Below are 16,651 nucleotides of genomic sequence, written 5' to 3'. Positions count from 1 at the left end.
CATACTATGATACCAGCCACCTCTCTTCCCCTGGTCGGGTGAGCCCTCGGAGGTTCCAGCTGTCGACTTCTGGTTCCATCAGAGCGAGGGGGTATGGGACTCGGCTCACGTTCAACTCCAACAGGCAGTCAGAAGGCACAAAGCACAAGCTGACCGTCGAAGACTAAAAACTCCTATTTATCAACCAGGACAGAAGGTTTGGCTCTCTACTAGAAATATTCGACTAAGACTGCCCTGTCGTAAGCTCAATCCTCGGTTCATTGGACCATTCCCCATCGAGAGGCAGTTGAACAGTCACCTACAGACTCAAGCTACCCCGACAGTATCGTATATCTCCCTCGTTTCGCTGTTAAAACCCTTCATTGAACCGGTCTCCCCTTGTCCCTCAGATGATCCTCCGGTGCCTGTGGAGGATGAACCCATCTATGGGATCCGGACCATCTTGGACTCTCGGCGGCGAGGTACCCGACTGGAGTATCTCATCGACTGGGAGGATTACGGACCTGAGGAACGATGCTTGGTACTTCGTGATGACGTCCTAGATCCGACGCTCCTCTCTGTTTCACGAGGAACATCCGGATCGTCCTGCACCCAGAGGTCGGGGTAGACCTCGTCGCCGACAGCATCCTTCGCAGGCGTCAAGAGCCGCCTCGGGAGGAGGGGGTACTGTCAGGATTCCACCCTCATCCCGTTCAACATCGCCTCCCACTCAATCCCATTCTCCTCCCTCTCATTCAATCACCCGATTCCCGGTCACCTGACTACTAATCACCTTCACCTGAGCCTAATCACCAGCACTCCTTTATAACCCAACATGCAGCACTCACCCGTTGTCTGATCTCGTCATTCCATGACTACAGACTACAGATTTTTTTCTATAGAGCAGATGTTGTGACAATGCAGGAAATGACGCTGTGACCATCCATCCATCTTCAACCGCTTATGCGGGGTCTATCCACCAAATCCTGGGTCTTCCCCGGGGCCTCTTCCCAGCAAACCACCTCAACTGGCTTCTTTCAACGCAAAGTAGCTGCGGCTATACTCTGAGCTTCTCGTGAATGCCTGAGCTTCTCACCCTATCTCTAAGAGAGATGCCAGCCACGCTCCTGAGGAAACCCATTTCAGCTGCTTGTACTCGTGACCTAGTTCTTTCGGTCATGACCCATTATTCATGACCCTAGGTGAGGGAAAGAATGAAGATTGGTAGATCGAGAGCTTTGCCTTTTGGCTCAGCTCTTTCCGTCACAACAATTCGGTAAAGCGAGTGCAATACGGCCCCTGCTGCTCCAGTTCTCCGGCCAAGCTCACACTCCATCTTCCCCTCACTCGTGAACAAGACCCCGAGGTACTTGAACTCCTTCACTTGGAGTAAGGACACATTCCGTACCCGGAGTAGGCATTCCATCGGTTTTCTGCTGAGACCGCAGACCGAGGATGCCATCAGGACCACATTGTCTGCAAAAAGCAGCGATGAAATTCGCAGCCCCCCGAACTGTGTAGACGCTCCTCCCCCCCACAACGCCTCGATATCCAGTCCATGAAAACCCCAAATAAGATTGGTGATAAGGCGCAGCCCTGGCGAAGGCCAACCCCCCCCCCCCCAGAAACGACTCAGACTTACTGCCGAGCACCCGAACACAGCTCTCGCATTGGGCGTACAGGGATTGGATGGCCCCATGTAAGGACTCCCTCACCCCGTACTCCCGCAGCACCTCCTACATTTTCTCTCGGGGGACTCTGTCATACGCCTTCTCCAAATCCACAAAACACATGTACACTGGATGAGCATACTCTGATGCACCTAAGACCTTGAGGCCACAACTGAGGCCGTGTTTGAACATGAACCAATCTGGTTCAATGTCCCCTACCGCCACAGGAATGTGAGCAAAAGCTCCGCCAGAGGTGTGAGTTAAAAATCTTTTGGACTGGAGCCTCCTCCAGACGTTCCCAGTTAACCCGCACTACACGCTTGGGTTTACCAGATCTGTCCTAAGTCTTCCCCCATCCTCTAACCCAGCTCACTACCAGATGGTGATCAGTTTACCCGAGTGTCCAGAACATGCGGTCTCAGATCAGATGATAAGATTATAAAATCGATCATAGACCTTTGACCTAGGGTGCTCTGGTACCATGTACACTTATAAACGTCCTTATCTTTGAACATGTGTGTTTGTTATGGACAATCCATGATTTGCACAGAAGTCCAATAACAAACAACCGCTCGGGTTCAGTTCAGGGAGGCCATTTCTCCCAATCACGCCTCTCCAGTTATCTCCATCGTCGCCCACGTGCGCATTGAAGTCTCCCAATAGGACTATGGAGTCCCCTATTCGAGCCCTATGCAGGACTCCATTCAGGTTCTCCAAAAAGGCCCAATACTCTGAGCTGCTGTTTGGTGCATATGCACAGACAACAGTCAGAATTTTCAGCCAGGGACTTGTGAGTATCCCCACACCCGCCTCACACCATAGAGTCCATCCCCTATCCAGGAGTGTGGTTCTAGAGCCGAGGCTCTGTGTAGAGGTAAGCCCCACCAGATCCAACTTAATAACGCTCCACCTCTCGCACAAGCTCCGGTTCCTTCCTATCACTCCCTCCAGGAAACACACGAGACCATGATTCGTACTGCCGGATTTATTCCACCATTTGGAAAAACGTTGGTATCCACCGTCGAACTAAAAAACACGTGACACATCGATCGTCTTTTAGCGGACATCATAAGAACATATCAAACAGATAACAGAAAACAAACATACCTCACTGGCTGCACACGTCCAAGAGGGAACGAGCAAACTCTAGGAACCATCACCACTTATGGGAGCTACATGAAAATGACAATCCCGTTGCTGTGGTTCCATCGTAACTGACCTCACAGCTTTGTAACACCAAAACATGTCCCCCCCGAAACCGACCGCACAATTATAGTTCCCACCCCACAAACCAAACAAACAAATACTTCAGAGAACAAACAAATATACAAGTGCATCAATATACAATACAAATGACGTGAATTACATTCATGACAGCTAAACTCCCACCAAATCACAATTTTTGGGATTTCCTTTCTCAAACATCCATGACATTCAATCTGCTTCAAGCAGTAAAACAGTCTTCTGTACAGGCCTGTCAAGATAGACTGGCTTAGTAGTGCGTTTTCCCTTCTTATCTAGGGTTGAATCACTCATTAACAGTTTTATTTTCCTGACTCGTCCATCAGTGCTAGGATACACTTGTGTTACTCTTGCCAATCTCCATTGATTTCGTGGAGAGTCGTTCTCATTTAGAATGACAATGTCGTTAACCTTCGTGTTTCTTTTGTCCCTTTGCCATATTTGTCTTTGTTGAAGACTAAGAAGATACTCCTTTTTCCATCTTGTCCAGAATTCGTTTGCCAAGAACTGTACCTTGCGCCATCTTTTGCGCAGGTAAACATCCTGACTCACAAACTGACCAGGAGGAGGAGATATTATGTTGGACTTCATCGTGAGTATATGGTTGGGCGTGAGAGGTTCAACACTCGTTGGATCGTTTAGGTTCTCTGTTGTCAGAGGTCTGCTGTTAACAATAGCCATCACTTCGTACAGGAAGGTTCTAAGTGATGCACTGTCAAGTCTTTTAGCAGATTGGTCAAGGATTGCTGTGAGAACACTTCTGATGGTTCTTATTTGTCTCTCCCATACACCTCCCATGTGACTTGATGATGGGAAATTCATTACGAACTCGCATCCATGTTTCTTCAATTGTTCATGATCCATGTCCTCCATTGCTTTCATGAACTCTGCCTTGGCGCCAACAAAATTGGTGCCTTGATCACATCTCAACTGTCTTACATTACCACGTATTGCAATGAATGCGCGGAGTGCATTAATGAAAGCATCTGAAGTGAGGTCATCAAGCATTTCAATATGTATTGCTCTAGAGCACATACAAGTGAAAAGAAGGCCATACCTTTTCAGTTCTTTTCTCCCTTCTTTCACATAGAATGGTCCAAAGCAATCCATGCCACAATATGTGAATGGGGCAGTCGCTTCCAATCTTTCTTCTGGCAAATCTGCCATCTTTGGATCATGTGTACCACGTCTGTACCTTCTGCAGCTTGTGCACTTGTAAATGTGTGAAGCAACTGCACTGCTGCATCCTGTGACCCATATTCCATTGGATCGCAATTCATTTACAGTTATTCCTCTTCCTTGGTGATGTACTTTCTCATGGTAGTGTTAGCAAACCATACTCATCTATGAAGGGACATAGCTTGTGTAGCTTGTTTGTTTTGTCTTTTGGGTTGACGTTCTTGCATTTCTTTATGCTTTTGATTTCATTGCCAAATGCTTCCGTTTGAACCAATTTGATTATGAAAAGCTCAGCTTCCTTTCTTTCCCCGACGCATGTGACTTGACTTGTTTTAGAAATGAGACCTTTGACCTGCTTTGCGTAGTGTTTGAGCCGAGCAATAGCTTTAACAGCTCTTTTCCAGTCAGAGAATTTTGTCAAGCGGTCTAGCAGTGTCCTTTCCTCCTTTGCTTTGGTGTTGAACGCCTGGGCCTTTCGAAGTTCTGGATCGCTGTCAATGACCTCATTCGCTTTAACATCTTCTACGGGCAACTCTTGTTTCCACAGAAACTCTGGGCCTTTGAACCAAGTAGAACTGACGAGCTGATCTGCCTTTAGACCTCTTGAAGCATGATCCGCCGGATTGTCTTCAGAGCGTACAAATCGCCATTGCTGGGGATCTGAAGTTGATTTAATTCTTTGGATTCTGTTTGCCACAAACACGTGGAACCTTCTTGCCTCATTGTTTATATATCCCAGAACAACCTTTGAGTCCGTCCAAAAGTATTCTTGAAGGCCATTGATCTCGAGCTCATTTCTAAGCATGACACTTATCCTTGCTGCTACTACTGCTGCAGATAACTCAAGTCGGGGTATTGTGGTGACCTTTGTCGGTGCAACACGTGCCTTACCCATGACTAATGAACAGTGTACATCTCCGCTGGTGTTGATGGCTCTGAGATAAGTGCACTCCCCGTAGCCTGTGACGCTGGCGTCGGAGAAGTGGTGAAGCTGGTACTGTTTGACTTCACTGAAGTTTGCTGGAACATAGCACCTTTTGATCCTTACATCAGATAAGTTTTGAAGATCTTGTAGCCATGATTCCCACTGTGTTCTGGTTTCTTCTGGGAGTGGCTCGTCCCAACCAACTTTGTCTCGACACAGTTGCTGCAATATCTGCTTTCCGAGGAGAATAAATGGGGCTACGAACCCTAATGGGTCGTAGATGGAGGCTACCGTAGATAGCACCCCTCTTCTTGTCAGTGGGTGCTCCTTGACTGCGACTCTGAACTGAAAGTCATCAGAGGACAGACACCATTGAACACCGAGAGCTCTTTCCATGAGTGGCTCTCCGAGAGCCATGTCGAGGTCTTTGACGCTTTCAGCGCACTCTTCCTTTGGTATGGCTTTTAATACATTGCCGCTGTTAGACACAAACTTATGCAGTCTGAGCTTGCCTGTGCTGCAAAGCTGTCTTGCTTCTTTGATGAGGTTGATTGCCTCAGCATCAGACGCCACGCTGACCAGTCCATCGTCAACATAGAAATTTCTTTCGATAAATTTAACTGTCTTCTGGTCAAATTGGTCCCGACTTTCAGCAGCTAGATGTTTAAGACCAAAATTGGCACAACCAGGTGAGGAGGCTGCCCCAAACAGGTGAACTTTCATCCGGAAAATTGACGGTGAAGACTCCAAGTCGCCATTCTCCCACCATAAGAACCTCAGGTAGTCTTGGTCTTCAGGTCTTACATGGAACTGATGGAACATTCGCTCCACATCGCACATAACCGCAACTGGGCACCTGCGAAATCTGCATAGAACTCCCACCAAGGTGTTTGTGAGCTCTGGTCCTGTAAGAAGGTGATCATTCAGTGATGTGTCTTTGAACCTAGCTGAACAATCAAAAACAACGCGGATCTTCCCAGGCTTGTGAGGGTGGTATACTCCGTGGTGGGGAATATACCAGGCTGGTTGATTGTCTAGTTCTTCTTCTGGAACTCTTTCTGCGTCGCCCCGAGCGATGACGTCCTTCATGAAGTTGACGTAGTCTGAGCAGTATTTATGGTCTCTCTTGAGCTTCCGTTCCAAGCACCTTAAACGCTGCACAGCACATGACTTGTTGTTTGGTAGAGTTGGTCTGTCTCGTTTGAATGGTAAGGGCATTTCATAATGACCATCTGGTTTGTGTTTGATTCCCTCTCTCAGCTTGGCCAAGAAGAGGAGGTCCTCCTGAGAGACAGTGACATCTTCCACCAACCTTTCACTGAAGTCAGATTCCAGCACCTTAATTACATCCTCTGGACTGATCACTTCCTTGATCTGAGTCTTGCAGACGTAATGAACTTCTCTTTTGAGCTTGACCTTCGGGTTTGTTTCAGGTGTCACTTGCTTTACGATGATGCGATGGCTTACTCCAATTACATCACTGTAGTGCTCCAGTGGGTCCCCATAACTCACTATGCTCCAACCTAGATCAGTTTTCTGAGCGAAGGGTTGGTCATCTTCCCCACACACGACTGCTCTAGGCATTAGCGCTTGAGGGCAGTTGTACCCAATAAGCAGACCAATTTCGCATTCTTTTGGTGGTGCAATGTGTTCTGCGAGATGTTGCAGATGAGGCCATGCTTTAGCAGTCTCTTGAGTTGGAATATGTGTCCTATTAGCTGGTATGAATTCGCGACTGTATATTGTTGGTACTGTTATCTTCTTAGAGGAGAATAGCCCTCTTATTTGTAAGTCTTTGAGTCTTTTACAAGGTACAATCGTTCCCTTTGACGACATTGTCGATAATTTCAAATTCACTGGTTCCATGTCTGTATCCAGAACGTTTGCTACTTCCTCAAGAATGAATGAAGAATCGCTTTGTGAATCTAGCAGTGCATAGACAAGAACTTCCTTGTTTGAATCCTTTAGAGTTGACACATAAACAGGAACTATTGCTGAAGTCTGTGTACTGTTTCCATCTTGCACAACTCTGTTAGATGTGCTTTCCTTGATGTTGTCTTGTCGTTGTGTTGATTGTGGCTTTCTTTCATTGCTACAGCTCATTTCTTTAGAAGATTCTCTCCTTTGTTCTTGCTTTGAGCGATCTTCGTGTAAGCATGTAGGATGACGTTTTGAGCAGGTGTCACAGGCCAGCCGGCTACTGCAACTCTTGGATTGATGACCGGGGCTCAAACATCCGAAGCATAGTCTCTCGCTTTGAATGAACTTCACTCGATCAGCAACTGGTGTTTCGACAAATCTGTGACACTTGTGTAGACTGTGTCCTAACTTCTTGCAAAACACACATGTGGGTATGGTTCTTTCACTTGCATTGGTTGTGAAGATCCTTGCACTTTGGGCTTTAGTGGCCACTATGGTTTGGCTCTTGATCTTCGCTTTATCAGGTTGGCTTTGTTGTAATGCATGGTAAGAGGTTATTGGGTTGCATGCAATATTAGCTTCCATTGTCAGGAATGTAACAAAATAATTAAAGCTAGGAAATCTTCTGTGTTCCATTTGATATTGTGTGGCTCTTCGGTTCCATCTAGTACTCAACCAGTCAGGTAGTTTGGCAGTGAGTCTTTGATTTTCAATGTCATCGTTAAGAACCTTTAGGCTTTCAATGTGAACAATAGCAGCTTCACAGCTACGTAAGAAGTCCACAAATCTTCTCAACTCGGCACTCTCTCTAGAGGCTAGTTTTGGCCATGCATGTAACTTGTCTCTGAAGGCTTTGGCAATTACGAACGGATCTCCGTATCGTTCGTTGAGTAGGTTCCATGCTGCGCAATATGAATGTTCTGAATCAATCAGAAAGTAACCTTCCAGAGCTTCCCTTGCTGCTCCTCCCACATATTTCTGGAGGAAGAAGATTTTTTCTGTGGTTGGAATATTTTTTCTCTCCACTAGTGTCTGGAAAGAAGACTTCCAATGGTTAAACTTGAGTGGATCTCCACTAAAGATGGTAGGCTCTGGAATGGGTAGTCTATTTGCTGATATTGCTTCAGCTAGAACCTTCACCAGCTCTCCTGTTTCGTTTTGAAGTATGCTGCTCGGAGCTACTTCTCCTAGAGGTTGACGTTGTGGATTCACAGGGTTCTCCTGATTAATTGCTTGCTCAGGCATAGGCAACTCAAACCTACATGATGTTAGCTCTTGCTCTGGTTGGAACGTATCTTCATTGTAGATTTGAAGCCTTGCTCTGGCTGCATTCAGTCTCTTTAGCTCTTCCAAACGCTCAAGCTCTCTTTTCAGGTCCTCTACAGATTTTTTCCTTTCAGCATTTTCTTCTTGCTGTTTCTTTAAGAGAGTAGCTTCTTGCTTCTCCTTTTCTATCTTACGCTCAGTCTCTTCTCTTTCTTGCTGAAGACGGCGAGTACGTGCAGCTGCTTCTTGGTCTGCAACTATCAGTCTATCTTCAACTTCAAGTCTTTGCAGTTTCTCTTGCTGGCAATCTTGTTCAGCCATAATCTTTAACACAGCTTGGGTGGCTGCATACTCTGCAGCAGCTTCTTGTCTTTTAATCGAGGATGCATTAGAGCGATTGGAAATGGCCCTCGAACGCTTGGAGTTTGGAGATGAAACGCTCGACGTTGTAGATGCAAATACAGAGCTTGCATCTGGCCAAATCAGTTCTTCTTCTATGCCCTGGATTTGAGATTGTGCGTTTTGTACGACGACTTTTGTGACTGATGTGCAATTGTCCAGCTTGCGGCGCATTTCGTGAGCTGGGCTGTCCATCCTTCTGTATTCGTCATAAACATTATTCAGCTCAGATAATTCTCTTTGAATAGTGTTGATGTTTTCTTGTAGGATGTTACTGGGATCCTGTCTTGTTACAGATTTCTTTGCCAGCTTAGTTAAAGCCTTCCAACGTTCATATATGCTGTCAAAGCGAAGTAGTAGCCCTTTTGTTTTTTCTCTTTGAAATTCTCTTCCTTTTTCTGTTAATGTGCGGGCTCTTTCACCTTTTCGCAGCTCTTCTGGCTGAACTTCTTTTTGTAGGACGCAGGACTCATCGATCTTCCTTGTCTCTTGTTCTATGAGTGCGCCTTCATAATGACTATCTTTGCTTATTTGTGACATTTTAAATTATTTGTAAGCAGGCTGTACACTATCAAGTTTCACAAATAACCAATACATTTCACAACAAGCATTTACCAAATACCCCAAAATAATAGGTTACTTTCCTTTAACTTAACCCTTTGAACTAGGCATTATAAAGACTTGCAGATATCATATATTACTCCTGTCAAAATGATACCTTTCTTCAATGCACACAACTTCTTTAAGAAATTAATACTTTTCTCAAATCACAAACAAAAGACAAAGTTCAGCTGTAACACTCACTTACGTACATGCTCCTTCATACCTGATAAACACCGTTATGTTAATTGGCTTCACACAGCTCCTTGTGGTACTTCTTTCCCTTCTATTTTTCAGTCCTTTTGTCCTTTCAGAACACACTTCCGTGCCTGACTTATGGACGTCTGAAAATAGGTGAACTTGTGTGTCCTTTAACGTAAAAGTTGTTTATCTGTGATCCGTCTTGACGAGCAGGTCGGGAACGGTTCACGCAGGTTTGAGTTCGACTATCACTCCCTCCAGGAAACACACGAGACCATGATTCGTACTGCCGGATTTATTCCACCATTTGGAAAAACGTTGGTATCCACCGTCGAACTAAAAAACACGTGACACATCGATCGTCTTTTAGCGGACATCATAAGAACATATCAAACAGATAACAGAAAACAAACATACCTCACTGGCTGCACACGTCCAAGAGGGAACGAGCAAACTCTAGGAACCATCACCACTTATGGGAGCTACATGAAAATGACAATCCCGTTGCTGTGGTTCCATCGTAACTGACCTCACAGCTTTGTAACACCAAAACATGTCCCCCCCGAAACCGACCGCACAATTATAGTTCCCACCCCACAAACCAAACAAACAAATACTTCAGAGAACAAACAAATATACAAGTGCATCAATATACAATACAAATGACGTGAATTACATTCATGACAGCTAAACTTCCCCCCCAGAGAGGTTACGTTCCATGTCCCCAGAGCCAGCATCTTCCGCCCAGGTCTGTTCCGTCTAGACCCCCCACTGTCACTGCAGCGCACCCGACCCCATCGGTTTCCTCCACAGGTGATGAGCCCATGGGGGTTAGAATCATGGCATGTCCCGTCACTCCTTCGGGCTATGCCCGGCCAGGCTCCGCGGCAAGCCCGGCAACCAGAAGCTCGCTGTCGGGCCCTCCATCTGGGCTTGCACACAACCATGCTCTTATCGACGCTTCCATCTGTGTGTTTATTATAATAAGATTTCCCATTCACGGGGCCAACCGACACGGTCTCGTCAGCTTCTTTGTTCATGTTCACTGTGGTTTGTTGTTGTCTGAAGTCATGAACGCTAGTTGGTGCTCAAGTATAATCGGTCCTCCGAAACTCATCCAGTGAGAAACGTTCCGCGGTGCAAAAAATAAGTGTAAAAATGCGTAAAAAATGTTTAATGTGTTATTTTTTGTGAATGAATTAATCTTTATTCACATTGTAATTAATTAATCGTAATTAACGCTAAAGTGCCGGCCCTAATTATTATATATAATAATTTTGACCAACGTCTACTTACAAAGCATGTCTGGAAGAAGTCTGTGTTCTCATCTCCAAGGATGACAGGGAGGCCACAGAGGACTGCTGTTCACATCCCAGTATAATCTGTACTCTTGTTTCAAGACAATCAATTGACAGCTATGCATGTGGTGGCATTACTTTTGATGAGGATTATTAGTAGAGATGAGCCGGATACTCGGCTGAAAGTATCCGGTACGGATAAAGCACTTTTGCCGAGTATGAGTATTATACGAGTAATACGAGTCAATATCTGTGCTCGGATTGAATAAAAGTCCTCATTTTGGATAGCTGTCTGTGTCTGCGTTCTGTGATTGGCTGGTAGTCACAGCGCCCCTCCCCTACACACATACAGTTTATTGTGTTGCTTTTTTTTATTATTGTGTGTCCCGCTCGGCTCACTCATACACAGAACTCCTCTCTCCCTCCCTCAGTCAGCAGGTTTGCGGGTCTTTCCCGATAAATTTAAAGGATTTCTTCGGCTTTACTTCGGTTTGTTGTTCTTAACTAGTAGAGTTCAGGTAAACGTGGGGCTTGTTAAGACGTGGTGCTTAAGAATGCGACTCGCGTTGCGTCTCTGCCTGTCGGAGATTTTTTTTTTTCGTCGCCTCTAACCAGTTTTTTTTTTTTACTTCACGCACTGACCTACTCTCTCTCTCTCTCTCTCTCTCTCTCTCTCTGTCGGTCATCAGAGTTTTTTTACCGTCTGCTGGCTCTCTTCACGCACTCAGTGTCTGACGTTGACTAGTTGTGTTAAATAACTAAATATTACTATTACAAATTAAGCCACACACACACTTCCCCTCTCTCTCTCATGATCATCAGTGATACAGAATAATGAGTGATAAACATAAAAGAACATAAGAATTAAGGAATGCTGTTTTAACCGCAGAAATGCGTCAGTACAGTACTGTTTTTCAAGTTCATGTATCATTGATCATATCACCTGTTAATCAAGCTCCCTGCGAAGGGTCAATTGCATGCTTAAAAAAGAGCATAACGGTTAAAGCCCAGCCCATTTCAAGACAACCCGACAACTTACGGGTTAAATCCTTCATACTTCCGGGTTAAGCCCCGCCCAATCCGAGTACAGATACGGATACAGATAATTCATATGGTTCAACAGATACAGATAATGCTGTACTCGCTCATCTCTAATTATTAGTATTTATTTGCTTGAGAAACCTACTGCTGGACTGACTTGTTGCAGATATTCCTGAAGTTGCTGGTCAACAATTACATTTACAAGCTACAAAAGAAACAACAAAAGCAGTCAAGCTGCAAATAACCCATGCTCAAGATGCACCTTTAAAGCTAACTAGCCATCAGTTTAATGTAAGATTTCAAGATTTTGCATTATATATATTCTGTCCTTTCCAGTAAGTATTAAAATATAACCCTCTGTCTGTGGCAGTGAGCTCAACCATCATACGGTTGTAGTTAAATTATTCCTCCGTCAGCTGAACCGAACATTACATTTCATCTTATTGCAATGACTACCGTGACTCCCGTAATGCGATGCGTTCAGTTCTTCCATTCTTCCACTTGCTAGTGGAGATGTGAACACATTTATTCTGCATCTTATTTAACCGACTCTCTGCGGTCATTGAAACAACACAATACGTGGAAAAAGTATCAGAGCCAAGAGCAACGACACAGCAACACATTCCATCAGACCGGGATGATTTATTTAAATTGATGAGTGAACTTTTCTCCTAATGTTACCCTGGCAACCGCATGCATTGCAGGTGGATCTTTAGCATACAAACGTTCCATTGCGTTGACTCTTACTGTGGAAATCTACGTTTACCAAAAAGGGATTATTTGTTCAATAAAACATTCGTTTTATTGGTTCTAAACGAAAAACAAAAAAACGACTCCTTTCTCGCTTTTTTATTTAAAACGAAAAATGAGAAAATAGTGTTTTCGTTTTGCTGTTTTTACGGTAAAATGGGACTATCAAAATGTACACGGACCCCGCTAGGTGGCAGTATCGCGGTACAACACGTGTCACTGTGGTCCCACACACAAAAAGGGACCGGAAAGGGACCCTCTAACGGAAGAAGGAAAATGGAGGCGGCAGTGTTCATTCTATCACTTGTGGACTGCTGTGCACTGATTTTCCTCTCGGTGTACTTTGTATCCTTTTCGGAATAATGTTTTACGTGGGCATTGAGCGTATGGTTCAAAGTGGCAAGTTGGCTGATTTCTTATAACTTTTATTTTTGTTATTTACGTTACGTTATCTAACTAACGTTAGCGAACCGTTTAGCCGCCTTGCTAATACTAACGTACATAGTCAGTGACAAGCTAGCGTAAACTAAGTTAACGTTAGGTGACGATTACGCTGTTTTACCACCCGAATAACTGGTAACGTTAATAACCCAGAAGTTCCATGGACCATTTTAAATGAGTATTAAATATAGCTAAAGAGTCGTGTTGCTTCTCCTTCGATGTTAATGATGCTGCGGTTTATACGCACCGATTAATGACCATTGAACGTTGGTCACCTGTGTGTGTGCGCGCACATCAGGCCTCCATTATGCACAATGCAGAGAGCATTGGAGGACTATAGACGCTATGCCGCCAGTAAGTAAGATACATAATTGTCTGTTTAATAAAAGAATAAGCTATGGTCGTGTTCTTAAGTAAAGGTCACCACTACGACTTTATGCTATTTGACGCGGGTGTCAATAACCAACGTTTTAAAAGATGTGCAGTTGAATGATTCTCAGCACTTTGTGGAACCTTGACTTAAAGATCAGATTATCACCCTGTCTGATCTAGAATGTGACTACATCAATGCTAGAGCCTGCTGCTCCAAGCTGAACAAAGTAAGTCCTCATTTTGAATTATTACTGTATATTAATATATACATCCCAGATTCTACTCTTATTTTGGATCATTGTTGTTTCTTATAACTTGTTTTAATGTAGATATATGACACAAGCAAAGTGATAAAGCTGTCTTTGTGTTTTCATACAGACACTACAGATAGATGTTTGGTGGTTTTGATATTTATCTTTGATATTGTTTCCAGTGGGTAATTCCAGAGATGGTTGGCCAATGTCTTTCCACTATGCTGATGTTGGTCTCCATGCACTGGTTCACCTTCTTCCTCAATCTGCCTGTAGCAGCCTGGAACATTTATAGGTATGCTCATATCTCAGTCAATGCAGGATCTCTGTATTGTGATATTGGATGTTTCAGTAGTAATACAAATAAAATATATATTTACAGTAATTTATACACAGTACAAGATTTTGATTGTGTGAATGCTTCTGATGTCACTCTCCTCTGGTCCCTGCAGATATGCAAAGGTTCCAATGGGAAACATGGGCGTGTTTGACCCCACTGAGATACACAACCGAGGTCAGCTCAAGTCCCACATGAAGGAGGCCATGATTAAACTGGGTTACCACCTGCTGTGCTTCTTTATTTATTTGTATAGGTGAGAGCAACAGCACCCACAAACACTGATGTTTATTGACATTTTTAAGATCTTCCAGCCTCAATAAGGCTGGAAGATCTGGCTGGACGTGGTAACTTTTGTATTATCATCTACCTTTGCTTCCCCCTTTTGTCCAGTATGATCCTGGCTCTTATCAACGACTGAAGCACCTTGCACAGGCCCACATTAAGACGTCCAGGCTTTGCTGCCCCCCCCCTCACACCCTGCTCCAAATTTGTATGCATCAACAGCAAAGAGAAGTTTCCAGTTCAGTTACAACTGAGTGACAGTAAATGGCTTTTTCATTTAATACTGAGGTAGACATTTAACCATCTAGCACTTGAGTACCATCATAAAACATCTCCAAGCGCTGTGTGCTATTGTGAAGGGGATAAGTAATGATGCTTCTTCTCAACCTCTATATGCACTTCTATAACTTCTATGTGAGTATTGTTTTTATTAACTAAAAAAAATGTTTTTATTAACTAAAAACAATACCGACATATTTGCTGTAAGAATGATGAGCCGTTTTTTACATTCAAGTGAGCAGGTAGGCTTCCTAGGGCAGAGAGAAGCAAAACAGTAGTAAAAGCCCAACACTGAGAAATCTGTGTCTCTCAAGATAAGGTGGGAAACCTGTGCGCTGTTCCACCAAATAATGTTTGAACTTGAAAATAAGAACTCAGACATTCTGTGTGCTTTTGAGGTGATGTTCCACATTTACCTCCTTGGAGTTGCTCTTTTTTTTTTCTTCCTTTATTTGAACCATTTTCTGAACTCCTGAGACTGCTGTGGTGAGAATCCAGATATTCCAGCATACACTTGGCAACCATTCATCTGGCTTGACCTTTACCTCACCTGCTGCTGATCTGTGTGTGTGTGTGTGCGCGTCTTTATTCCATTGTTGTGCCTTTTTTTGTAGTTCTTCCCCAAAGGTGGTAATCCTCTACTGCTGTTTGCCATTACCTTTGTTTTACAGTAAGAGACATAGTTCCAAATAAGTTATATTCAATACATTTACCAACAAGCCATGAGATGAAATATGGAAGCTTAGGAACCAAATCTTTATCGGTAGTCTGTTGGTCAGCTCGCTGTGAAGGACTCATCCTGGCATCCTCTTCATCAGTCTGGATGTGTACATTAATGGTGTCTTACTGTCTAAGGCCGCTACCTCCTTCTAAACCGCTTCAGTTCACATCATATTTGGTCAAAGCATCACCAGTTTACAAAATGAAATGCTAACTGTTGAAGTATATTTTTATTATTTTAAAACAATGAGCATCACATGGTGCATCAGTGGGCCTGTTGTGACTTTATGCAACCACACACAACGGCTGGTTCCTCTGCTCATTAGACAGTACCGATTCCCTGGGTGGCAGTTTGAATAGAACTATTGGTTGTGACATCACTCGCGCACCCATGGACTTATTGGATACCTTTGATCCCATGCTGCATGTCAACGTGAGGCAGTTCCCAGATCAGCATGGTTATGTCTGATTCACATTCAACTATCTTATGCAGTGTGCTGTTTTTTGAGGGGGTGGCGCGGGGTTTCATAAACAAAAATTAAAAGATCTGTCTGACGCATGTCCACTTTTGCTTCATATTCGTCACAGTATTTGTTTCCTCCCCAAATGTATTATAAGAAAACTGTCAAGCCAAGGGAAAATATTTAGAATTTTAGGTTGTTATAGTTGCAAAGCAAATAAACCAATAAACCTGACACATTCAGGGTTCAAATGCATGTGATCATCTACTAAAACAGCAGCATGTCATAATAGTTTCCAGACCTCTATAGATTGACTTTGTCCTGATGTTGACATGAAGTAACCAATCTTTTATTTGTGGTCTCGTGAGGAAAGTGAGGTCTGTGTTAACATAAACGTTCAGATTGACTGAAATTGGAAGCTGGTTGCAGAAAAACGCAGCGTGATAATTGAAGGCTTTGGCTCCCAGACTCCAGAGTGCAGCTTTAGTAGGGCAATATGGTATAAGCTCCTTAAGATAAGACCGTGCAGGGTTTGAAGGTTATGTCACATTGGAAGATCACATGACACCTGTCACATGGCAGAGTTCCTTCTGGCAGATATTTTGGATTTCCTAAATCTTTAGTCCAATTTGCTTATTTGTTTCTGTTGAATTTCACTATTTTTCATCTTTTCAGGTTTAAGTTGCCACAAATTAATATTTTAGTCAGAGTTTCTTTGATGTATGTGGTCAAATATCCTTTTTTGTTTAATGATATTGAATATTTCTGTAAAGCTAGTCAAGCCAACCCGAAAATTCATTTATGGCAGTCAAACGTTTTCCATATAAGACTTAATCGGTCGACAAGTATTTGATCATTCTGCAAAGAGAGGAAAATAAAAACAGATATATATATTTTTAATGCCATTTCAGTCTTGTCTTTTTTGTATGTTGATATCAACGGTAGCATTTAATGTTTAACCTTCTTTTGGTCCCCATAAAAAGGGCTCTGATGAACATGTTTTGTTAGTGTTAGTCACAGTGATACGATAAGTAA

At 43.6% G+C, this 16,651-nt stretch overlaps 2 protein-coding genes across 2 annotated transcripts; one reads left to right on the top strand and one right to left on the bottom strand.

Annotated features, from left to right (window-relative positions):
• Positions 1–4,206: 4,206 nt before the first annotated feature.
• On the bottom strand, positions 4,207–10,068 carry LOC134132867 (uncharacterized). The gene is made up of 2 exons (XM_062565519.1): positions 9,799–10,068; positions 4,207–9,717 (listed from the first exon to the last, which is right to left on the bottom strand). Exon 2 carries the CDS (start codon positions 9,118–9,120, stop codon positions 4,207–4,209), a length of 4,914 nt encoding a protein of 1,637 aa, XP_062421503.1. The 5' UTR covers positions 9,121–9,717; positions 9,799–10,068.
• Positions 10,069–12,686: 2,618 nt separating this feature from the next.
• On the top strand, positions 12,687–16,521 carry cnih4 (cornichon family AMPA receptor auxiliary protein 4). The gene is made up of 5 exons (XM_037452924.2): positions 12,687–12,815; positions 13,442–13,510; positions 13,717–13,829; positions 13,987–14,127; positions 14,265–16,521. Exons 1-5 carry the CDS (start codon positions 12,747–12,749, stop codon positions 14,290–14,292), a joined length of 420 nt encoding a protein of 139 aa, XP_037308821.1. The 5' UTR covers positions 12,687–12,746; the 3' UTR covers positions 14,293–16,521.
• The last annotated feature ends 130 nt before the right edge of the window (positions 16,522–16,651 follow it).

The sequence above is a fragment of the Pungitius pungitius genome, chromosome 11 (assembly GCF_949316345.1).
Source record: "Pungitius pungitius chromosome 11, fPunPun2.1, whole genome shotgun sequence".
In the NCBI taxonomy this organism is placed as follows: Eukaryota; Metazoa; Chordata; class Actinopteri; order Perciformes; family Gasterosteidae; genus Pungitius; species Pungitius pungitius.
The sequence above is the reverse complement of the archived record's forward strand: the minus strand, read 5'-3'. Positions and strand labels throughout refer to the sequence as shown.